This window comes from Zootoca vivipara, chromosome 3 (assembly GCF_965207765.1).
Source record: "Zootoca vivipara chromosome 3, rZooViv2.hap1.1, whole genome shotgun sequence".
In the NCBI taxonomy this organism is placed as follows: Eukaryota; Metazoa; Chordata; class Lepidosauria; order Squamata; family Lacertidae; genus Zootoca; species Zootoca vivipara.
This window is the reverse complement of record NC_142586.1, coordinates 59,379,798-59,406,487: the sequence shown is the minus strand read 5'-3', so window position 1 is coordinate 59,406,487 and position 26,690 is coordinate 59,379,798. Positions and strand designations below refer to the sequence as shown.

The following is a 26,690-nucleotide window of genomic DNA, read 5'->3' as shown; positions in this document are numbered from 1 at the left end:
TTCACTGCAATTTATTCTTTTATTACAGATAAATCACAACCAAAAACTTAACACCACACAAAAATGGCATCATAACCAATTATTTTAAATTTCATCAACATTCATTTGCTATGTACATATTCTTTCCTCTGCAAAAGTGCAATCCAAAACTGTTTTTTTTTCCTTTTGGAAAAGAAAAGGCTTTTTGACAAATGTAGTGCGGCTGGCTTTGTAACCTCACAACTTTGTCCTTGAATACCTCGTACAATAAAATCAGAGAAAAATGAACATAAACTTGCAACGTGTCTTCCCATCAACAGAACACACTGACAGAATCACATGTTGCCTCAAACCTTGCTCTCAGAAATCTACCAATTTCATGTGTTAGTTATTAGCAGACAAAAGCCACAATCTGACACTGTCTTAGGTGCACTTAACGGATTAGCAGGGCCTTGTTTGATTGTTGCCACAGAATCTTACTAGATGAAGCCAAGCTCTACACTTTAGGGCTCTACTGGTGCTAAACATCTTAGGACTGCATGTAGTTTTGCTGTGCTTTCTCCTCATGCCATTTTAAATGTACTTTTACAACAGGGATGGGGGCACCTGTTGCCCAACTCAAATTCCCATTAGTCCCAGTTTTGGCAGTGATCAGAGATCATGGCAGTGATCAGAGACCCCAACAATATCTGATTCCCAATGCCTTTTTAATAGCAATAGTAGGAACAAAACTGCAAGTGCCAAAAAAAACCCAACAACAACCAACCACCCATTTTCAACTTGTTAAGAGGTGTGTGATATATGAAGCTTTCTGTCATGTTTCTGGCATATCTTTATCAATGCGAGTGCCTCAGTAAATAAAAGCATCCTGATATTTTGCGGAGAAACTATATGGACATGGAATTTAGGGGTCTGTTTTCTCACTCAAACAAATAATGGATGAAAAATAAAGACTTCCCAGATGCAATATAAGCCAGGAGTTCCCAATGAGGCCTTCGCTGCTCCTTCACCATGAAACTGTCTTACCCCACAAGGCAGCTTGACTGCAGAGCCTGAGAATCCTAGCAGAAGCTTACAGTAACTCTCAGCTTCTGAAGAGAGGATTGCTTGCCAGGTACAGAGCCATGTGCATCTCCCTTGCATGCTTCTTTTGCCAGATTAGTGCTGCTTCCTATGTAAGGCTGGTCAGGCCAAAATAGAGCAGGTAAGGAGCCACTGCTTACCTGGCAGGCGTTCCTCCCATCAGGATGTGTGAGCAGAGTGGCATGAGGAGGCAGGTGAGAAGTGATGCCAGTCATGCCTTGCACTCTGGCTGTAGCCTGGAGAGCAGTCCAGGCACCTTCTGCAAACCACCCAGTTGGCCATCCCTGCCTGGAAGTATTACATTAAGCAACAGAACAAGACAGCCAGGCCCATATTAACTCAAGGACAATTGCCTTAATATATATAAGTCGGTTTCAAAACAAAAATACTCTGATCATACTAAAATAGAGTGGGCAATTGTGCATGCAGTTAATATAAAACTGCTCACACCTTTTCTTTTAATGCAAAATAATGAAACGCTTTTATATGCAACATGTTGCTCACATTTGTTGCACATAAAGCCACTGATATTAAAATTTAATATCCTTTTTCACACAGCCCTCTTGGTTTAACTCCTAACCTTCCATCTGATTAACACTGTGTCCTTGCAGTTTAAATCCTGCAAATACTGTTTTTTAAGATGGTGACACACACAGTTATCTCTGAAGACACTGAAATTCCATCTTTGAGGCTCTCAAGTGCCACTTTCCAGTGCACACGGGAAGATGTATTTGAACAGGGTCTGTTACGTTTTCGTCAGTGCAATCAAAGTGTCCATAAGAAAGCCACTGATTTAAAACAACAACAAGGAGTTAAAAACCTTACCTAGCCTTGGGTGGGCAAGGCCCATAAATTTTGACTCCTTATTAAAAGACAAATTAAATCTGGTAGTCTATGAGCTGCTTTACCACTTTCCGGTCTGGAACATTAAAACTTGACCTGAATCTCCCTTGCCATGGTCATCTGTAGTTTCAGATACCAAGTCCTCCCACTCTGGGCCACCATAACCTTAAACTCTAGGAATCAGCAATTTGAGAGTACAATCTGGCTCCCCATAGAGTGCCACTTGGCAATATAGGTGCGTGGAAGGCTTGGGAGCTATGGCAACAGGACCTCCTGGCAATTCCTGTTGAGGAAGCAGGGGAAGTGGAGGTCTGTCACAACCCCTGTCCCTTCCTCACAATGGCCATTCTGTGAATCTGCTTACTGAGCACAGCCTTCTGTGTACAAACTGCAGAACAGTGAGGCTGTTTGCAGAGGTGTGGGCTTAAGGGCCTCTGTGAGCCGCACACAGATTTCTCGAGGGCAACCTAATCAAAAAAGGAAATTTGGAAGGAGCTTCAGGCCTCAAATAGTGAGACATACAATGACAGAACTGCCACCATTCTTCCCTTCAGATGCAGAACCGTCAGTCAGTGCCACATGATTTGAAATCCATGCAAAATGCCTAGCTGTACGCAGTATACAAACTGGAATATAAAATCTTAAAAAATGCTTATATCCACTTCAGCTGAAAACAAACAAATGCTTAATTGCAGCTGGCCTGCCTTGATTGCAGTTGTGCTGACCTCTTGATTAACTAAGAAAAATATAGATGAAAGTGAGTATTTTGGGAAGTGAGAATTCTAAGTAGCATTATTTTGATCCAAAGACTACATCAGCTGTTCAAGCAGTCAGAGCTGTTGCAAGGACTGGACATTTTACTATTAAGCAGAAGCCTTAGTTTACGAGGCAGTGTACTGTGTGTTATATATTCGCTTCATTAGGTTTTTGCAATCTTTTGAGACTGTGACTCATTTTAAATCCATACTTGCCTTAAATACAACGGAGGAGTCACATCTTCGCAAACTATATTTTGCCAAGCTACACAGTGTCTATTATGCAGTAGGGAGTTTGGGCTGATTAGATCCACTTAAATTTCATGGAGCTTAAGTGTGTATTCTCATGCACTGAGGTTATGCCAATGACTTAGAATCAACCTTATATTGATGAACTGTGATTCGATCTTCCCATGTCATTTTCTGCGCCTAAACACAGATCAGGGGGTAGAACTGATCAGAGCTGCAGTGTTCAAGGGGGATGGCGAACCCCACTCCATGCAAGTAAAACACCCAGGCAACAATGTGTTCCACCATTGTTCCACCTATGTGTTCCACTAGCTACAAGGACATTTCTGCTAATTTACAAAAAGTAATTTAAACTACTTCTTAGGAAATTATTTTATGAATAATAGTCCCATTACGTTTTCAAGCAGATCGCCCATTTCCAGTATCTGTTCCAAAAAACAAAATACTCTAGACTATCACGATTTAAAAGATAGCATATTTCCTCCTTTAAAAACCAAACATCTTGCACAAAATCATGATAAGGAGCCTATGGTAAGAATTAAAATACAAACATCATGTGAAATCTTTGTTGATAAATCTCACTGGTTTTGATTCTGAATCTACTGGGAATGTAAAAATCAATCAGTTCATTAATTTCACTTTGGATTCCTCGACACAACGCTAAATTACAGGTTTTACAAGTTAAGTAAAAATGCCATTTCAAAATAGGTTCCCAAAAGTAGAAGTCAACTGGTTTAAAATAAGGTATCGTGTACCTTCATATTTTAGTACCACCTAGATCATGGCCAGGGTTAAAAAACAAGATTAAAAAAGAGATGGAATTTAATTCCATGAACCCAAAGGGGTCTTCAGGCCACTACTACATGACAAAGTGCTGCAGTTTGTTATATGGCACAAAGACGTGTTAAAACAGAAGCCCATTCTGTGATCCAAAGATGCTCTTCGGAACCTTTAGCCTGCCATTCCAAGGCATCCTAGCCGATTCCACAATTCCCATTTACACATGAGCCTACACACAATCTTAGGGCATGCTTACACCAATACTATTTGTTGTTTTTAAATGGGATGTTTGGACAAACCATGTACCACTGGTGCATACCAGCTTGGCTCCAGTGAAGGGTTATGTTCTTAAAAATGTAGTATTTCATTTAGTTTATCTACCCTACAGGAAAATTCAGGCAGCCCAGTGGACCACTTTAAGCAACACATTCCATTTAGTTTGTACCTCATTCCCTACATTTGTGCAGTGAGAGACAAAAGGGTCAAACCAACCGATGCACGGAACCTCTTAATAACAGGTTTTGCACTGAGCTCAATAATCCTTCTGAGAACCGCAAGAATTTTTTTTAATGCCTTCAAAGAAGCTGAACTAATGCAACTAATTAAGATCTCAATGTTTGTTTTGGTAGAAGCAACTTCCCTGACTACTAGAATTACAATGTTAGCGGAAACAGTATGATCTGTCAGTGAGAGCAGCTCCGATTATCAAATATATACTCCAGGAAGACACTGCAAAAATAAGGGGGGGTTGTTGTTTTTTTCTTTTAAACAGTGCATTTTCTGACATAGCATTACATTCATTTGTCAACATTTTAAGTTCACCTCATCAGACAGAACCTCAAAGTATATGAGCTAGCACTACTTATACTATCAAGACAAGATCTTGCTCCCAGGGATGACGATGGCAAATTCAGCAGGGAACGACGACGTGGGAGTTTCTCTTACGAAAGAGGCAAACACAGAGATCTCATCCAGCCTGACCACCAACCTCAACCAGACACAGCAAATGCACAGAGTCGATCTAAGGGTAAGATGTGAGGCTTTGTGGATTAAACCATGGAGAGATTATGCCAATTTGAGACCCTTCAGAATGCCTCTTTCTCTTCTCAGTGGCCCACACATCATACTGGGATGTGGAGCATATTTGAGTGCATGGGGCCAGGGCAGAAATAACGACAAAGAGCTCCTTAGCTAGGAGGTCCTATCACCCTGTTCCATAGATAATATTGTCCATCCATCTGTAAGGACAGTCATAGGATTTTCCAGCCACTTCTTTGAGCCATTTATGAAGATCTTCCCCCCTTCCCTCCAAATCTACACGTACAACAAGAAAAGAAATCTATTTAGAACCAGTCGCTGGTTTCCATAACTTCTCTCCATGTCTTGAAGTTACTCTGCCCTAATTAGAAGAGAGTGGTGTTTCCCCCCCTCCCTGCTTAGATGAGTGCAGAGAGCGAGAGGCAATCTGCTGCCCCATCCCTTGCCTTCAACTGAGATCATGGCAAGAGGACCACGGTTTTGATGACACATATCTACATTAGGAACACATGTACACAATCACACAAAGCTGCTGCACTTTCTTTCAGTTAGGGGGGAAAAAATAGCCCCCTCCCCTCCCCCTCACAGAACAGATCTTATAAAAGATATGTAAAATAAAGGAACAATACTCATAAAATAGCTATTACTATGGCAAAGCTTTTGTCAATAAGCCTCCAGAACTTTAAACGACGAAAATGGCTTCACAAAATGGTAGTCCAAGTTTCCGCAGTGTGGGCACTGCTGAACATTGCTGTATTCAGAGAAATACTGCATTCCAATACGTACATCTATAACAGGTTTCCCACAGTGTTTACAGTTCAGTCGAGCCTGGAAAAGGGTGGGGAGGCAGGGAGACAAAACAAGAGATGTCTCAAAAATCATTTACTCGCATACGATTCAGTCAGGAACTTGATAGAGATTCTCACTTAATTCTTTGTACTCGGGCAGACCTGTGTGCCCCATGCCCCAGTAACTGCGAATAGAATACAGTGGTACCTCGGTTTATGAACACAATTGGTTCCAGAAGTCTGTTCATAAACTGAAGCGTTCATAAACTGAAGTGAACTTTCCCATTGAAAGTAATGGAAAGTGAATTAATCCATTCCAGATGGGTCCGCGGCGTTCATAAACCGAAAATTCATAAACCGAGGTGTTCATAAACAGAGGTTCCACTGTATATGTTTCGAGTCAGGCAGGCATGTGTCTCTTTTTAGACTTAAAACAGAGGGTTGTTGTTTGTAACTGTTTTGCCTACTTGTGCAACAGAAAATGAAGTAAAGACATATTTAATAAATAAATAAATAAACAGAGTGGTATCAAATATTGCCATTGAACTTGTGCAACAGACTTCTGCTTGCACAATATAACTTCTTCCTCCTTTCCTCTCCCCTGCAGCCCCCAGCACACCCTCAAACTCTGCTCCAGGGGGTGGGACCTTCCGGGGCAGGTTTGGGGAGGGGCGCAGGGATAAGAGAGGGAAAAGAAGTCCTGTTGTGCAAGCAGAAATCTGTGCATGCAGTACTGGATGCAGCCCAGAAATACTGAAAGAGAAACCAAGGCCTGTGTCAGGATTTGTTTTGGGGGGGGGGTTTCCAACAAGTCACACACTGCTTTCTACATATGCCCACATTTTGTACTTGAAAGGCTGTGCATATATTTTGTTTTCCATTACATGTGCCGAAATCCAAAAAATAACGTAAGAATCAGTCCTGAGTAGGGAGGGATTGGAAGTCTCAGACCTTCTTGTTACCAAGATAATAAATCTATGGGCCCTTTCCAAGCATTCAGCTGTATAATAAGGAACAAGGCAGGGAGGAGGGCCATTGATGCAACAGACTTCCTCTCCCTCATCAGAATGCTTTCAGGAAACCCCCACGCATAACATATATATATAAAGTGGTTCCTTACATCTTTTCTAATTATTGCTGCCCTCCCCTCCCCCCTTCCCCCAATTCATTTTATCTAGATAAATTGAATGGAAATCTCCACTGTCTTACTTTACTGATCAGAAATCTAACTCTTCTTCTTTTCTGCCTAGTTAGCGATAAGATAGAAACTGTCATTCTGTATACTAACCTGACAACAGGGAGACGCTGCTAGAATATCATACGTGTACATGGTTCCCAGTTGATGCCAGCTTCCATCCCACCGGGACTTGCACTTTATGCAGATAATTTTGTGAACTCCTTCTAAACAGTCTACACAAACAGCATAGAGGTGCATGAGCCTTCCTGTAAAGAGGAAAACAAAGATTTGGTACTCCGAAAGACATTTTTGGTAAGAAAATGCATTCTGAAAACGTTGGGTATGTTCCTGGATACAATAAACGCAAAAGGGGAAGTATTTCATCCATCCATGGTTAGTTTGGCCATTTTATAGTGGCAGATGTTAGGAAAATTTTTGAGAGAGCCAGAGAAAGATCCCATGTTCTACTTGTAAGAGATGTACACTGTGTGTGTACAAATGAGAATGTGGTGGCATCCTGAACTCTAGAATGTAGTATCATTTTTTTGCTGTTTTTAATATTGTATTGTGTATTTTATACTTTTGTGATTACTTCCCTGAAGCTCATTTTTGTGCCGAATATAATATCTAAAAAAATATAATGCAAAACTGCCGTTTTTAACTGTGTATGTTATACAACAGGTATGTTACACAACAGGTTTACCAAATTTCAGGTCTGCGCTCTGGAAGTACCTTAATAATTTCTGGAAATTGTACCTAGTTGCATGTGTCTACTTAGATGTATCTACTGAGGTACTGCAATAATTATACTGCATACATATAAAATTACTAAATATACATACAAAATTACTAAAAAAATACCCAGCTTTTGGCACACTTAAAGGAACCCCTCCATTCTCCCATTTGGCATGTTAAATAAGGGGCACATGAAATCTCATATACTACTCTTCCAAAATATATGCATAACATGAAATGCTATTCTCACATCCCACTTTTTATTCTAGAATATTAACAAAAGCCACTGAAGTTAACAAGGGAAATGTAATATATTTGGTTATGGGGGGGGGGGAGAGATGGTTCAAGAGGTTGAGAACTGGTATGGATGGGAGAGAAACCATGTGGTATAGTAAAAAAAAACTTTGCAAGATTATAAAGGGCCTGTAAAGACAGAGAGAGAAATGATTTTCTGTTTTGAAACAGTGGAGCTCATCCTGTAAAGCAGGCAGAAAGTTAACATAATCAACAGTAACTTCCAGAATAGGGGGAATTCATCATTGTGTACCGTGGTGGCCATTAGCATACGAGAAGGTTAAAAGTTAAGTTTTAAAGTTAAGTTTTAAAAAGTAAAGTTTTAAAAGTGACCAGTCATTGTAGCCCACAGAGGAATTGATATAGCCAGGCAGGCTTACCTCTGATACCAGAAGCTCTAGACTAGAAACAGGGAATAGACGTGCCTCTGAAGTGGCCTCCAATTCCATGATGGCTGGCCTCTGGCCACTGGCCTCAGCCCTACTCTAATCAAACAGGGGATGTCTACCCTGAGCATGTCCTCACTCTGAGCTTCCTAAGGCCCTCTGGTTGGCCCTGCTGTAGACAGGATGCTTGCCTAAATGTACCTTTGCCATGATTTAGCATGGCTATTCTGATATGATTATGCAATATATGTTGAGAAATTCCATGACTGGCATAATTTGATAGGTCAGTTGCCTTTTTGTCTTACAAAATTTTCAGCAAGTAAAGAAAATAGAACAACAGATTTGGGAAAAGAGGGAGGGGACAATGCATTGCAAAAGTGGAACGCCTTCTGTGAACTGAATTTCATTGGCTAAAACCCATTGAGTGCATTCAAAGCTTGAAACATACATATATAGGCCTTTTACACAGTGAACTATAAACTATTCAAAGAGTAGCTCACACTCTGACTGTTAGTAAGCAACAGTCTGAAAACACTGGCCAGAATGTACCAGTGAAGTAAAAAAAAGAGGAGATTTTTCAGAATATTCTCACAAACTGGGCTTTGTAGGATTGTAGTTCTCAACCTGCCTGTTCCTCTACAGCCAATCCCAGCAGCAGCAGCCACTTCCTTGCTTTGCTATTTATCGGCTATTCCTGACTTCGCCACTACCACTGTGGATTGTTCAGCAGAGGTTACTCTCTAAAAACAGTAATGCGAATGTTCAGATCTAAACATTTAATATTAGAATATTAATTTCTGATTATTATTAAAACATTAAAAATGCAAGCATTGAAGTTGTCTAAAATTAACTCTGCAGAAAATGTTTAGCATTCATGCTACACAAGTAAATCTTGTAGATCAACAGCACTAAGAACCAACAAGTGAGCATGGTGTAGTACAGTCTTCCTCAACCTCGGCCCTCCAGATGTTTTTGGCCTACAACTCCCATGATCCCTAGCTAGCAGGACCAGTGGTCAGGGATGATGGGAATTGTAGTCTCAAAACATCTGGAAGGCCAAGGTTGAGGAAGCCTGGTGTAGTAGTTAGCATGTATATTAGACTACAATCAAAGAGACCAGAGTTTGAATTCCCACTGAAGCATGAAATGCATTGCATGACCTTTGACTTTTCTTCACACATCAATCCAAACCATAGTTGTACATGGACATGATGTACCCTCCCCTTGTTCTCCTCCTCCCGCATGGCCAGGAAAAGGACTTTTGTGGAGATTAGCTTCCATTTGAAGGAAGAGCAGCTCCTCTTGTAGTAAAAACCAGGAATCCTGACTTACAATAAACTTTAGTAAGTTTCGAAACAAGCCAAGTTCAATCCATGGGTTATGAAGCTGGCTTTTTTAGCTAACCAAACCTTTAAAACTAATTATGTTCATCACCTTGAGCCCCTTGAAGAACAAAACACAGAAGAGAGATGTAATTTCCTCTAAGCTGCTATATCATCATCATCATCATCATCACTGCCATGAACATCTGCCATGTTAGGTTAATACGAATGAATGAAATAAAAGTCTTACATAGATGTCCTGGTTGGGCAGAACAGAAAATCATATAAGCCCTTAGAGAAGTCTTCAGGAAACACAAAAAGTATGCCAAAAAGTATCCCACTGACCAAAAAATATGCCATTTCTCCATACCACAAAGTTACTGCTTTAACTCAGTTCCAGGAAATAAAAGAAGAGTTCAGACCACAAGAAATGAATCAATCTGTACATGGGCTGGGTGCATAAATATAGAGAAGATTCAAATGTGAAAGCAGGAAAGTGGTACTGTGTCTATACAACTCTACCCGATTCAGAATACCCAGGTTACTCAAACCCTATCTTCCTTCTTCCTTCTGGAGGCTGCCAATGCCCCACCACTCTGGCCACTCCAGATTGGTCCAATTCACAAGCTAGTTTGCAATCCTCTAAACCAGGATTGGGAGCATGCTGCAAGAGTGCTCCTTGTAAGCAGATTTCATGACATATGAAGTTGGTGAACTATGGTTAACACGCAACTGTGACCTGAAGTAGTTTTCAAACTCTGGTTTGAACACTGCCCAATGTAGATACAGGGAACCACAGTCACAATGAAGTAAAAACCACAACCTCTACCTTCCTCCTCTCTACAAACACATAGTTGGAATATTCTCTGAACTTTCATATATCCATCATAGCATACCACTTCATTCTTCTTCTGTCCCTAACCATGTCATTTTTCACTTCTTTTCCAGGGACATTCCACCCCACCCCAAGCAACTCTTCTACCCATATCACTTCATCCCTGGCAGAGATCCACATGTTTGTGACAGTAAACAAGTGTCTGTAATTGAGGGCTGAGGGCTAACAGCAGGCAGAGAAAGGGCAAAGCAACCCATATTCCTTTCACATACTAGCCCGACTCAGGTGTTAAGAGAAATCGGAGAATACGGGACATGAAAAGGCCACTGTGAAATCACTAGATCCACTTTCTTTCCACCCCTGCAATCCCTGTTGTCCTCAACTGTCTGAAGAAGAGGAGCCTCACATGGAGACAACCCATGTGATGTTGAATCTTGAAGCCCCTCTCTTTAACAAGGACTTTCACAAGTAGAAGCAGCTTGCCCACTTCAGACTTGTAACTAGCATGGACTGATGGGGATAGAGGTGGATCTAATATCTTCATCCCCGTGTTCCCGCTCCTGTGTTAATATTCCTCCATTTCTCTTACACCTGAACAAGGATAGAGCTTCTCTGCAGTTAAACACGGTAAGGAATCTTTCTGCCAGAAAATACAGCACAGTAAATGAGATATAAATTGCAAAGTTTTCATTAAGAAATGAAGCAACCCATACCTTGAAGGTGACAGGGAACATCATATTCAATTTCATCATGTCTTGATGGGCTAAGAAACAGGGTGCCATCCACCAAAGGAAACTGTTCAAATACTGGCAGTGCCCTGTGGCATAATGCACAGTTGACAACATTTCGGTGACTGGCACTGAGTGCTGCAAGAATGAATTTCCGTAGATCTTCTCCTTGACCAACCTGGGCATCATCTTCCATCCGAACATGGAAAGTGTTCAATTTATGCCGGGGGATGTGAGCAAGAAGTTCAGATAGATCAAGCCTCCTCAAAAACTGGACAGGGGCATCAAAATGTCCCGACCTATGTGCTTGTAGCCCAGATGCCCCATAATCGAAGTGGGCATTCCGGAACATGCCGCTATTGGCCATGTTCTTCCTGTGAGGTTCTAGATGAATCGCGTTCTTCAGAAATTCTCCTAAGTATCGTGAAGAGCGAGGCCCACTGAAATGTGTGGGGGCAAGGACAGAGTAGCCGGCGGGAGGGGACTGGCCTGGAGAACCACAGGGAGAACGGACTGGGTAGCTACTGCTAGCGGTGCCTTTCTCCTGAGAGTTCTGCCGATCCATCGAATGCCGCCGCTGGATATCGTGGTTTAAACCTTTCTGCGGTTTGTTGGCAGGTCTGCACTTCTTAACATCTTCTGAGGACTCTGAGGTTGACCTCCCAGTGCTCTTTTCGGACACAGACTTCTTCTTCTTCTCGTCTTGCATCCGTTTTACTTGGTACCAATCAGTGTCTTTCTTTAAGTGGCCTTGTCCACACCGGCAAGAGCAAAAACGAAAGGCAAGATCATATCCCTTCTTGGTCCACATGTTTTGTCGACACTGCTTCTCATTCCAACTCCTTGCTCTCCCGATACAATTGAACTGGGCCAGAATGCTGCTCTCCCATTCATAAAAACACTGAAGATGCATCCAAGTGCTGTAGGGACAATGTTCATTGTTGCATACCACTTTCTGGTAGTCGTCTTTTTCAAGGTCAACAGGCCGTCCAAAGCTACATATCAGTGGGGTAGCACAAGCAGCTTCTGCAGGACAAAGAACAGATAAATGTATCAATTGTATTGTATGTAATCAGTATCTGCCATTGTTATTCAAAGGGTTCAAGAACAAGTTATCCTGAGACAATCCAGGGCTTCTGGTACACAAATGAAGCTGCATGAACACACTGGTACTATTCTACAAACTGAGGAATGTGTAATGGGGGAATCCATATCGTTTCAAGGAAGGGAGATATCAAGCCACTTAATGTATTGTTCTGTGTATAAGACGATGCTTTTTGCTAAAAAAATTGGGCAAAAGTTGGGTGTCATCTTATACACGGATAGTGAATGCAGAGGGGACGTGTGATTAATGGCAGCAGCAAGCAGGTGATTGTCAGCAGCAATTGGGTGAGTGGTTGGTGGCTGTGGCAAGGCCTGCTGGTGATTGGCTTTGGCTGTGGCAATTGGGCAGGCGATTGGCAGCTGTGGCGAGGTGGGCAGGCAATTGGCGGCTGTGGCTAAGTGTGCAATCGGCAGTGACTGTGACAAGCGATCAGCAGTGGCGGGCAGGAAGGTGAGCAATTGGCGGAAGTGACCTCCCCCACCCCCCAAAAAAGCTAAACAACTTAATTTCTTAATTTTGGGTTAATAAAAATAGGGTTCGTCTTATACATAGAAAAATACAGTATGTTTTGCTCTTGACAGTGAGTGACTAAGTTAAAATTCCACCAGAAGATACCAAGAATGTTTTGTTTAAGATACCAGGTTCAACTGTTATTTATTTTACTTATGGTGTTTATACAACCCACTCCATAACAAAATTCTCAGGGTGACTCACAACATTAAGTAACATTATCAATTGCAACACTGTGTTCATTTAATTAGTAACAAAATAATTTAACAAGTTCTATGTTGCATTGCTGCCTAAACATTTTGCATCCTTTATAAAAAGGACCCACAGTTCATTGTTTCCAGATCGGCCTTCATCCTAAATGTTTTTATTTTAGAGCCAAAAATTAATCAGAAACGAGATTAAACTCTGATTGCTATCTTCTCCAAACTGAGCATGTCATAAATAAGCTATTCAATCAAGTCATATGGGTTAAATCCACCTTTAAAAAATTGTGTCTACAACTAAGCAAAGACAAGCCTAAGAAGATGTTTTCAAGCTCTACAATACTAAAAACAAAACAGGCTTGTGCATTCCAATGTCAGAATTTCCCATGGCCTTTAATACACTTGATGAACTTCAACCAGCTGTTCTAATAAAACACAGATTTCCAACAGTAAGTCTTAGCAATTTCACTTTCAGAAATTAGACCTCCTGGTGTGAAGAAAATTGTATCTTGGGAAGACTAATAGGTATGAGGAAATAATTTGAGTTAAATATCTTGCATAAAAACATAAGGTGGCTAGCTCAGGTTCTACCAATTCTTCCAGACCGAGACGATAAAATCCATTAGGACCCAAGAAAAAGAAGTACGATACTCAGAGAGGAAACACCCCTTTTTATACAGTTCTTGAAACTAGTGATCCATTGCAAAGTTGGCAAGAAATCCAAATCCATTAAATTTCCATATGGCTCAAACCAGGGTGGCACTGTGGTCTAAACCATAGATCCTATGGCTTGCCGATCAGAAAGTCAGCGGTTCGAATCCCCGCAACGGGGTGAGCTCCCGTTTCTCGGTCCCTGCTCCTGCCAACCTAGCAGTTTGAAAGCACGTCAAAGTGCAAGTACATAAATAGGTACCACTCTGGCGGGAAGGTAAATGGCATTTCCGTGCGCTGCTCTCAGGGCCGGTGCTAGGGCTTTTTGCGCCCTACGCAAAATCGTCTTCTGGTGCCCCCCGGCACATGCGTCATGCCCCACACACAATGCCGCTGACGCCCCTGCGTCCCCTCCATAGGCGGGAGGAGCGTGAGTGCGCGCCGTGGGGGACGGTGGTGGCGTGGGGTTTTTGCAACCGCCTAGTCCGCCTAAATGGACGCACCGGCCCTGGCTGCTCTGGATCGCCAAAAGCGGCTTAGTCATGCTGGCCACATGACCCAGAAGCTGTACGCCGGTCCCTTGGCCAATAATGCGAGATGAGCGCCACAACCCCAGAGTCGGTCACGACTGGACCTAATGGTCAGGGGTCCCTTTACCTTTACCTTTACGGGTCAAACCTAATTTTGCATGTGCCCCAGAAGATATATTTTTTCCTATGCAAGATAAAAAGAAGAAATACCTCTTCTGCCATTTTAGAAGCACTTGTATACAAATAGGGTTTTTTAATTTTAGAAAACCCAGCATTTCCTGATTAGTTACATAATATAAGTTAAATTAAATGGCTCAAACTTTCAAGTCATTTAAAGCGATCCATTTAATATAATTAATTAAATAATTTCAGCCCTACTAGGAAGGCACAGTAGATCATACATTATTTAGTAAACTTTTTACAAGTACAATTCTATACATGTTACATTGAGTTCAATGGAACTCCCAGGTATGTATGTATACTATTCATTAAAGACTGGTCACACCCACTTTTGCACCTTGGGCCTCAGCACACTGACCATGGCCTAATGTGGAACTCATTCAAAAAAAGATTAGCTACCCCTAATGGGCTACTAACATGAGTGTGACCAAACTGTGGAAGGCATGTACCTGAGGAAATAGAGACATATTTGTGTGGTGTTGTGTATGTCTGAAATTGATTGGTGGGAGAGACAGACAAGACATACACACAGAGAGATGCATGTGTGACTGCATCTGCATGCAAGAGTGTGGGGTGTGTCCACCTCGTACATTTTCCCTGGTGCAAGAGAAGGCTGCTTTTTGATATTCAACAACAGCCTCACTGTGTGTGCAAAATCAGTATCCTTTCATCTCCACAATCAGGACATAGCTGACTTCCCATGGAGTGCCTATGAAGTAGGGCTGGGGGTAGCAAAGGAGCAGTGATTGTACTGTAATCTCACTAATTTATTCCTATCCCGCCGCCGCCACCACCCCATGGTTTTAATAAAATGTTGTCCATAAGGTGTTGAACACTGTTGTTTTATTATGTGCATTATTAAAAGTTTTATTTTATTTTAATCGTTCTTAACAAATTCAATAGAAAAGGGAAGAAGGGGCCTAGGAAGAGGGATGGAAGAGGCATTTTAAATTTTATCAAGATATGAGTAGTCCTAAGGTACAAAATACATGCGACATCAAAATTGCATATGCAGATTTTTGCTGGAAAATTACATTTCAACAGAAGCCACATTAGCAACTGGCCACTCCAGAAGCTGTTAAAACCACTGAAAACTGCCTATCATGCAAATAAACTTAAGCTGTGAACGATGAAATCTGATTAAAACATGAAGCCAAGTAAGTTAAAAATGCTTACAAGTGTAGAACTCCAAACTGTTTAAATCAAGACCTCAGTCACTATGTAGTACCAGAACAACACCTCCTAACACCACGATCCAGAACAGGTAAACAATTTTAGCCTGCCTAGGACCACATTTAAACTGTTCTTTAGTGACATTTTAAAAGGTATTCCCTTTAAACTATTTCTCACTCCAGATTTAGCACCAAACCCAAGGACATGTGCTGTCCAGAAAAATTCAACACCAAGGTACAAAAAGGGAAAGGTAAATGATCCCTGGATAGTTAAGTTCAGTCAAAGACGACTATGGGGTATGACGCTCATCGCACTTCAGGCCAAGGGAGCCGGCATTTGTCCACAGACAACTTTTCGAGTCACATGGCCAGCAGGACTAAACCACTTCTGGTGCAACGGAACACCGTGACAGAAGCCAGAGCACAAGGAAACACCATTATCCTTCCCGCCGCAGCAGTACCTATTTATCTACTTGCAATGGTGTGCTTTGGAACTGCTAGGTTGGCAGCAGGTGGGACAGAGCAACAGGAGCTCATCCTGTCACGGGGATTCGAACTGCAGACCTTCTGATTGGCAAGCCCAAGAAGCTCAGTGGCTTACCTTTACCTCACCAACATCACACTCTAAATTGTGTAGACCACTAGAGGAAGGGTCTATAATCCCCATTTATCATACATGGTGGCAAAGGGACTATGACATATTTTGCCTGTAAGAATGAGATGTGATGAAGGGAAACCGATTCAGATAAGTCATGTTTCTTGCATCTATGCATATTATTAACACTCAGTATGAGGACACACTTCTTCTAGTGTGTGGAATGGTGGGAGACTGTTCAATACTATGTTTTGGACATTCACTGAGAACACAATAAGGTCATAGTTTCTTTACACATAGCCCTGACATCTGATCTACTTAAAAAACTGCCAAGTAGCGGGGCGGGGTGGGGGCAGAAAACTACACACAGAGGTATTCTTACAAAATTTTGAAGAAAGCCTAATACGTATCTGTAGCATCCTGTAAGAAAGGTGACTAGAGATTGATTTTACATGTCAACTATGCAGTAGCAATACAAGAGGCTAGATAATGATGTAAGTCAAGCAATCTTCTTACAAGAGTTATTGAAAAAGGATTTGTAGATAATATGAAGTGATATTCTGTATTTCTGTATTTTAATGTTTTGTTGGAAGCCGCCCAGAGTGGCTGGGGGAACCCGGCCACATGGGCGGGGTATAAATAATAAATTATTACCGTATCATTATTGTTATCATTATTATTATTATTATTGTTATATTCAACTGCATACCGTATATGTTGGAAGCAATTTTGTAACATGGAATTCAGAAAACATGCAGATCTCTGAAGACAAGGAAGCAGCGAGCTCTGGAATTTAACTTTACACTATTCTTGTCTTGAGCTCCTGCTTCCCAAATCTATCTCAGAACTTCCAAAATAGGTGATCTGAAGTATATATTCTAAGAATTTTCTTTACCACCTTTTTTTGTAAAAAGCCAAGTCTTACACAAAAAATACTCCACATACCTGAGTGATCAGATATAGCTCGCAGAACGGTAGCAGTTGCTCATCTAGTGTAAGGGGAGGGAGAGTTTTAGAAAGTATAAAAAGTGTGTGTGTTCGGGTGTGCAGGTAAGAACATTGCTGTTTTCACTTCACTTGGTACCATTAATGTTAGATATTTTAAACTATTGTCATCTGCCCTTTGTGGTGTTAAGTTTATACTGTATGACTCAATAAATTAGACTTAGTCGAAACTGCCATCTACCCAAAGAATGCTGCTGTTCCCAAACCGCAGCAGCTACCTGATCAGATTCTTGCTTATCTCTTACCACCAGACACTGCTTCTAAAGTACAGTCCTACCTCGGATTGAGTATGCTGCGGCTTGTGTACTTTCGGCTTGCGTACTCAGCAGACCACATGCGCAGAAGCGTTCTGCGCTATTCACACGTGCACAGAAGCGCTCTATCGGTGCTTTGCGGGTTAAGTACTTTTGGGGTGCGAGCAGCACCCCGGAATGGATTGAGTAGTTAACCTAAGGTATCACTGTAGTTTGTAATCGTTCAAAGATAAATAATAGAATTTTGCCCAAATGGGACTTCTCCTGTTTTGCTAAAACTTTAATCACAATGTTAAGAAAGCATACCACATTTGGGCAGTTTTTTCAGGAACTGTGTCAAAAGGACAGCAGAAATATTTAGTTCCGTTATCCATGAGTGTGACCTGAATAGGAAGCCCCTGCCTCTCTGTAAATGGACTTGATCTGCTCTTAGAGCAGTAAGCAGCCAAGTCTGAATGGATGCACAGGATTGGAGCATCATCACATCCAGTGATCTGATTAGGTGGGATCACATGAGGAGAGTGAAAGGGGGGCAACTACCGAGGCAGCAAAGGGCTGAGAAACTGCAAATACCGACCCAGCCATGGAAGCTAAAGATAAAAACGATAGATTTTCAGGGTCTCCCAAATCACTACTTTTGAGATTAGAATTGAGAAACATTCAGCTCAGCTTTCATAACCACAATAGCAATTACATCTTTGTACAGCAGCTGTGAGGTGAAATATAATACGTACACAAGCTCTTAAAAGAGACATAGTAAAAGGAGCAGCTAGAAATAAGGGCCTAATTAGGTAACACATACATTACAGCTTGCCACAGTGGAGCTTTTAGTAACTATAAAGTGACAAGCAACTTTTTAAATGTTACATTAGCCAAATCCCCTTCAATCAGATCACTCAGAAATCTCATAACAGGTTAGTACTTGCACAGGAGCTCTAAAAGCAATCAAGCTTCTATAGAAAGAAGGATGAATGCAAATGTACAGTGTTCAATTTACAACAGTAAAAAGAAAACAGTTCTAAATGGGGTGCATTCAGGTTAAACCAAGTACTGCTGTCAATGACAAGTATTTGGTTCACCTACGTGCCTCTCTCATTTTTCAGGTACGTAGAAATCAAAACCTCTCTTCTCTAGGCCAGGGGTAGGGAACCTTTTTTGATCCTGAAGGTCATATTCTATTGTCGCCATCAATCCAAGAGAAGGAGGCCAGTGATGAGTCGGGTCCAAAAGTTGGTTGGGACCAAAGTTTGCAACACAGATGAACCATAGGCAGACACTCGCACATCTGCACACCCACACCCATCCCATCAGCAAAATCGCCAAATGGGCAATGCAGTTGAGGAGGGTTAATCTATTTTATTATTATTACAATATTGTTGTTGTTGTTGTTGTTGTTGTTGTTGTTGTTGTTGTTGTTGTTATATCCAGCCTTTCCTCCAAAGAGCTCAATATGGTATATACAGTTCCCCCCTTTACATTTTGTCAACAAAAAAGTAAGTCCTACTGCCAAGAACGGAACAGATCCCTATTTCCAGCTTTTGATTTGGACCAAGCACTTCTTAGATGCCCACACAAGCTTTGCTACCAGTGCTGCTTTATCTCTGATCTTCAACTCAGATCCACATTAACTTCCTGCTGCCCTCTCCTCTAAAATAGTGACCCAATGATAGCTGTACCTTGAGCAGGAGATGGTTCCAAGTCTTTCCACCTTGCAAACAGGCAAGCATCCAAAATTAACACTACCATACAGTTAATACTGCTTCTTAGCATCCCAGCCAGAGCATGAACTGCAACAGGGAATTTTGGTGCATCCTTGGCACGTCCCCAGGATGCTTTTACTGCCCATATATTGAGAGAGGAAGATTAAAAGCTGCATGAGCTTCTTCTATCCAAGTGACAAGGAACAGTGGATGGATCCAACAAGCCGGCATATACTCAATTCAGACACCACCTCAGTTTGAAGCTTCTCATGTATGAACAGGCAAACCATGATTTAGAATTGCTCTGTGCTTTCATTTTCTGCTGCTGGCTCACCACTCAACTTTGAAAGTTCATTTCCATCCACATAGTACAACAGCCTCTGGAGGCAATTCTGGGAATACTGTATAATGAATACAACATTTTCTCAATCACTTACAGGAATAGAACAAAAGATGCTTTTTCATACATCACAGAAATCAGCCCACGTATGGCCCAATGTCTAGGCAATCACAGCCAACCCTCCATGGCTGCCCAGCTGTTAATCATCTGACATCATATGACATCAGAGGGCTCCAATCCCAAGCAGCTTGCATTCAGCACCCAATTTATCAGTACCAAAGGCAAACCATGCTTGCTAAGGAACAATCAAGAGTGAGAGCCCCACACTTGCAGAGGGACAATCAGGAGCCTTCACTCCCAACTGAAGCAGCAATAGGCGACCTTTCTCTTTTGATGGCTGCCTTTCTTCAGGAGTAGTATGTTGGGGACCACATGCTGTGTGCAGGACGAGCGCCAGCAGTGGGTGAACCAGAACCAAAAGTGAATCAGGTCACCCCATCTCTTTCTACTCCTTATAGCCCAAGCAGGCTGCTGAAGAAGCAACCAGGAGATCTAATCTGAGTGCTTGTAGAAGACTTTTGAAATTGGGCCAAGGGCTGCATGTTTTCCACCCTTGCTCAAAAGCAGAGAAACAGTAACAATAATTAAGTCAGAGAACTGTAAGACAGCACTGAATGGCATTTCAGGGCAACCTTGAATGCGGCCTATATAAGGCAAACCGTGCAGGTCTGGGGTTGTTTTGTTGACTAGCCAAACAAACAAACCGTACTTGTCAGGGATTTGTAACATTTTGCAATGCTGATTAATATCAGCTAAAAATGGCAGCTTCTGTACAACTATGAAGAAATAAAGCAAGTCCCTGCTAGCAGACTCCATTCCAAATAGATCTAAGAGATTGGTAGAGCCCTCTCATGTGCCTATACCACCCCTGAAAAACATCAAACCTCCATTCATGTGGAAATCAAGGTGGCATGCTACCTTTATACATACAGAAGCTTATAAAGTGATGTGGGGTGTTTTCAAACACCCAGTATCTGCATACTGAGTTGGTACAAAGCCTTGAGAAGACTGTATTAGGTGCTGAAAGTTACATGTTTGAATTAGCTCTCAGCCAGTAGAATAGGTGTAAGAACAAATCGTAATTTCAAAACAAAAGGTGTCCAACTACTCTACAATTTCATTCTGTCTTACACGTTTCTTTTAGTAGGGGCTAGTTAGGGGCATTTTTTAAAAAGGCAAGGGCTGCAACTGAGTGATAGAGCATCTGTTTGCAGACAGAAGATCCCAGTTTCATTCCTCGGCTTTTCCAGGTGGGGCTTGGAAAGATCCCTGTCCAAAATTCTAGATGGCCACTGCCAGTTACAGTAATGAAGAGAACATTGAAGCTTGATAGATCAGTGGTCTGACTTAGTATAAGGCAGTTTCGTATACACCTAGGTATGATATATATGGCAGGATATGGGCTACGTGACCCTCTAGATACAGTCAGACACCAACTCTCATCAGCCCAGCCAGCATAACTAGTGAGCAAGGATGATGGAAGTTGTAGTCCAGAAACATCTGGACTTCCTCATCCCTCACATACACACAATCCATAAAGTCATTCTAAAAAATAAAAATTCTACCCAACATGTATACTGTATTTTAAAAGGAGATTCAACTCCAGTCGAGAGGGTTTTAGCAAAAGAAGTTGACAACAGAATATACTTCTACAGCAGCCATGAACATTTCATGAAGATCTAAAAGCTTAAGACAACAGCAGTGACAGGATATAGAAAATGGGTTGTGGAAAAGTATGAGATGCTGGTTGCATTTGTACGTAACAATGAACCAGAGGTGACTACTGGTATCTTTTTTGGGCTCGAGGGCCACACTGAGGATTGTCAACACTCCAAGTGTAATATGCCAGGTGTGGCCATGGCCAAAGCAGCCCAAACACTCAATTACACTTGTTCATACATATACATATACATATATGCACACACATACAGTCACTCATGTGCACACACATGTGCTCGCACGCCCTCATGACACACACAAACACTAAGGCAGGCAGGCAACACTGTTGCTCCTCTCTATTACAGCTTAACCTCTCCTCCCAGCTTACTGTTGCACTGGGAAGAAAGCCCTCCATTTACCCTTTCCTTATTCTTTTCCCTCGGGTGCAACATCATTGCAAGATCTTACAGCTCAGTAAACAGAAGAGAGAGCCAATTTTTGGAGGGGTAGCAGGTCACCGGCCAGATATTATCCATGGGCTTGCCACCCCTGTGATCAACCAGGAATCTTGGCTTTTAAAAACCTTACTGGACATGAGTTGCAGGCTAATGCATGCAGAACAATTCCCTTCTTTTGAATGAGTGGGTAAACAAACCAGGAAGGGAATAATTTAGTGTTATATCCAAACCTGGGATCCTAGTTTGTTTCTCCCTAACAAGCCAGGGGGATAGCCAGCCTTAGACCAAGGTTTGTTGTTGGCTTACAAATCTTGGGTTGTTAATGGAAAACAAACCAGGATTCTTTTTCCTGAAAGAGCAAAATGGGAGCATAGACTGCATATTAAGTATGGTTTATTAAGCCAAGGTTCTTGATTTATCATTATGTACAAACATGTACCTTCCCTTTTATAACTTAACAAGTTAATGGCTCATAAAATAGGGAATGAAGCTCACTACCCTATTCTAAACAGCAATCTTTTGTTAAGTGTGACACAGTATAGTATACATTACAATCACTGTATTTTTTGCTCCATAGGATGCACTTTTTCCCTCCCAAAAAGGAAGGGGAAAAGTCCATGCGTCCTATGGAGCAAATGCGAGAGCCAGAGCCGTGCACAGCGGGAAACCAGCTCTCGGGCTGCTTCCATGACAGTGGAGAGGGCTGTTTCCTTCTCTCTTCCTCTCTCTCTTTCTCCGTTTCCTTCCTTGTCTCTCTTTCTTTCTCTCTCTCTCACCCCTTCCTTCGTTCCTTCCTTCCTTCCTTCCCTCCCTCTTCCTACTTGAATAAAATATTAGCGGGGGGGCCAGGTAAGCCCCACCTCACATACCATATCAGCCTTTCTCAACCTGTGGGTCCCCAAATCTCATCACCCCTAGCTAGAAAGGCCAGAGCTCAGGGATTATGGGAGTTGTAGTCCAACAACATCTGGGGACCCACATGATCTCAAGACAAAGTGCATACCTACTATATGAATGACAATGCCCATCAACATGGGAGGGACTTCCTCAAATATTTAATGGGGGGGCAAAGGCACCTAGGCCTCTAGGAGTTGGCTGCTATGCCTAGGACAATTCAAGAGAGCAATTATTTTTTTCTTGTTTTCCTCCTCTAAAAACTAGGTGCATCCTATGATCAGGTGCGTCTTATGGAGCGAAAAATACGGTAAGCCTGCTGTAGTGTATAGTAACTTTGGCCCAGTTTGTTGCCGAGAAGGTCACTAAGGCAAATGTGGGGCTAGTTCACACAGTATGCTCACCACTTGGTGGTGGTAAACAATCGTTATTGTCACATGTGACATGAACCATCACATACAACAGGTACCGTAGAACCTCCATATAATCTAAGACACCATGATTTCTCTTTTAAATAGCATCAGTGAACACATTCATTTGTGAGTTACCAAGTGTTCTGTACTCCACTGATACGCATGTCTGGATTCCCCCATAGTCTCATTAATCTTAGCAGATCTGAATACCCACAAGTGCTTTTAACAATGCAAAAAATATTCAAGGTGAGTGAGCATGATGTAGCGAGGAATACAATGCCAGGCAGAGGTTAACAGTTTCTTTGACCTCAGGACTCAGCTGAAAATATATCAGGGCCTGAAGGGTTCCAGACAATTTGCATTCACCCGCTTCTAATTTTCCGTCAGATACCGGTATTTATTTTCATACTGCACTGCACTTAACTCTGAAATTCTTATCTGCAAATTTGAGCCAATTGTTGAAAAACTTAATAGGAGATTTTTCTACACCATGATAGGAGAAATCTGCACACATGTTTTTATTTACTTTTTCATAGGAGTCCAAACCACAATCTATTTTTTAAAACCCTGTAGCTTTAGGAAATGCTTTCTGATTCCATTGGGGGGGGGGTGTTTTTACTCTTCCTTGAAACTTTCTGTGCCATTTAAACATTTCAAATTTATCTAAGCCACTACAACAGACAGCATGCCTTGTAGAATCTGCACACTGGAATTGTCAGGAACCCAGAAGCATACAGCAAGCATCACACCAGTGGTTTGATGACTACCGGGGAGCCTCTGGGCCATGTCCCAATATACTTTTGCAACAAAAACTGTCAGAAAATAAATCAGAAAAGAAGTCCTATTAACATGAGACCTAATACTATTGTAGGATATAGATGCTCCACAGATAGGAGGTGGAGGATAGGGGAAAGGACCACTGTATACCCCTAATTTTTAGAAGCTTCAATAGTGTACAAGTTGCAAAGGGAGCAAATCCCACTCCTGCTCCTCTCATGCTCGCCTACGCACCCTCTCTCTCTACACACTCTTTTCGAAACATGCCAGCTTGAGGAAGAAGAGCCAAAGTCTGGGAACATATCCTTATTGAGATGCAAAAATAGTCATCCTTACACACATGCACTATCAAACCTCATCCAAATGTGTCCTATATTTAGCACAAACTATCGGATTGCTATATTTCATCACTAGTGGGCATTGTGCCAAAAGCTACTCCTGGTGACTGCAAATTTTCTGATTTTGTTTTGCTGGAAAGGGCACTAATAATAACTGGAGACAGCAGTTATTGTGCACATCACTGTAGTAGGCAGAAGCAGCAAAGCAAAAAATTCTTCCCATTTCCTTCAAACTCCTAGAGATGTATTCAACACTTGTCCAGCTCAGAGAAGACCCACTGAAATGCATGTTACAGGTAGGTAGTTGTGTTGGTCTGACATAGTCGGAACAAAAATTTAAAAAAAATTCCTCCCAGTAGCACCTTAGAGACCGACTAAGTTTGCTTTCGTATGCATGCACACTTCTTCAGATACCACTGAAATGCAGTTAATTATGCCTATTGATTTCAGTGGCTCTACTCTAAATAAAACCAGCGTTGAATACCAACCCTATTCTTAATGTTTTAAGCATGCAAATAACCATGCCTGGGTGCAGAAGTTTTGCCGCTGATTTCCAAACTTTTATTCATGGGTCTAACTAAAATAGTTCTGTTCCTTTTTACATACACCCTTGGACGAAAGCAATCCAAGCACCCACCAGTACCTTTCCAAAGAAGAAAAGCCACCTACAAAATAGGCATCCCATTCCACTCAAATAATGCAAGGACTCATAATGCAATATTATTATGGGCACAACTACCCCCCCCCTTCCACCCAGGACGTACAGGGCAGGGTCAGGGAGAAGAGAAAGCAATAGTTCCTGTTCATTACAGATGGTGGTAGGTAAGTATAGAGAGATCAATCGCACAGTGGCGGCTGGGCCACACATCAGTCCTGCTGCAGATATAGGAGTTACTTAATCAATCACTTGTTCCCAGAAATTCAAACCGTAGTACAATGAGGTCAGCTGGCCAAAAAGGCTCAGCAACCTGCCTAAAGCTTGAGGATCAACACCAATCGCTCAGAGGATCAACACCAATCACTCAGAATCGAGGGCATGTTCAGAGTGGTCAGCTAGGTATGCACACTTGATAATCATGGATAGGATATTTATTTATACAAAAAATTATACCCTGCCCTATTAATACAAATAATTTCTAATGCTTATTCCGCATTCACCGTCTAACCTTGTTACTCCGCACCTAATGCTGTATATTTAATAACAGTAAGGGGAGCGCAGCACAGCATGCAAATGAGTGGGGCCTCTCTCCCCCATGCCTCAGGTAACAGATACTGCTGGGCAGGGGCGCCCATGAAGGTGAGAGTCAGGAGTAAACGTATGAACACGGGACTATCTACCGACCAGTCTTATTAACAAACAGCACCCCAGCATTTGCACATTTCTTTCAAAAGAACGAAACGATTCTGGCTGTGTTAAAACAAAGGCCAGCTGCCGAAAACTGCAGGCCTTAGAAGCGGGGTGCGCACGTGTACAGCATGCTAGTAGATGTTAGGCCACTTCCCCGCATCTCCCGCCTTCACACACACACACCCTCCCTCCCTTGCACGAGGATGACTCAAATCCATTCATGAAGGGTGAGTCCGGCACCTCGGGCCCAGCAGTGCCTCAATACGCCAAGCCGGCCGAAAAGGCAGGCCACCCTACTTTCGGTTCCAAGCGTCAAACGCAAGCTTTTGAAAATAAATAGGGGTGGAGGGTGGCCGAGATAGGGACCATTGCAATTAAGGGAGGGAGGCACGGCCCCCGCGTGGTCTCCCAGTGCACGCTTCGGAGCCATGTGCATTTGCAAGCGAGGTGAGCGACAACCGAGGGCCGGCGGGCAGGCAGGCAGGCCGCGCACGCACTTGCGGCCGCCCTCGGAGCACCGGAGCAGGGCCCGCGCTTTCCTTTCGTTCGTCCCCCCCCGGCCTTTCTTTCTTTTTTTTTACACATCCTCGGACTGCTGCGCCATCGAAGGCCCGGGCAGCTTCGCAACTACTAGGGCGCCGCCAGTCATAGCCCGCCCGCCCTGCCCATCCGCAGGAGCAGGAAGGAAGCGAGCGAGATGGTGCGCGCAAGAGGGAGAGAGAGTGGGAGAAGTTGCGCGGCCGCCCACGCCGCCTGGCCGCCCCTGTCTCGGCCTCCCCGGGTGCCTACCGTTCTTGGAGTCTCCCGGCGCCGAGCCCGCGGCGGCCGCCGCTCCTCCGGAGCCTCCGGTGCTCCCCGCGGCCGCCGCCGGCCCGCTGGCTCCCCCCGCCGCCACCACGGCGGCCAGCGCTGCTCCGCCGCCTGCCGCCCCCGCCGCCGCCAGGGCTCCATTTTCCTGCTCGTCCCCGCTGCTGTTGGCGCGCTTGTTCTTCTTGCCCTTGCTACTCTTCTGGTTCGGCATCGCCGAGGGAGGAGGAGGAGGAGGAGCGGGTCGCGGCAGCAGCGGGAAGCCAGAGAAGGCGGAGAAGGCGACGGTGGCGGAGGTGGCTGCTGCCTTTCTGGCTGTTGCTGCTTGCTCGGCTGCTGGGCTCCGCCACCGACCGCGGCTTATTGCAGCTCCATTGTCAGGCGGAGGAGCAAAGGCGCCCTCCCGCGCTCTCTCCACAGCCCCGCCGCATGCACACCCACCCCAGCCGCCGGGCCACGGGAAGACGCGCGAGCGAGCGAGCGAGCGGGAAAGGCGTGTCTCGCTTGTTTTGATTCTGCTGCTCCCCCCGCCTGCTCCGCGGCGCTCCTTTCCCCGCCCGCTGCTGCCTCCTCTTTCTCCTCCTCCTCCTGCTTCTCCCTCGCCTGCCAGGCCTTGGTGACAGGGGAAAGCAAAGAGCAAGTGAAAGGGGAGGGAGGGACGGAGGAAGGCGCGGCTCAGAGGCCGGGCTTAGCAGCAGC

The 26,690-nt window shown here is 43.2% G+C and overlaps 1 protein-coding gene across 1 annotated transcript; it reads right to left on the bottom strand.

Moving 5' to 3' along the window:
* On the bottom strand, positions 1–26,339 carry HECA (HECA ribonucleoprotein granule regulator). Its single transcript, XM_035108861.3, has 4 exons — positions 25,974–26,339; positions 10,978–12,018; positions 6,804–6,958; positions 1–5,555 (listed from the first exon to the last, which is right to left on the bottom strand). The coding sequence occupies exons 1-4, from the start codon at positions 26,203–26,205 to the stop codon at positions 5,391–5,393; spliced, it is 1,593 nt and encodes a 530-aa protein (XP_034964752.1). The 5' UTR covers positions 26,206–26,339; the 3' UTR covers positions 1–5,390.
* Positions 26,340–26,690: the final 351 nt, after the last annotated feature.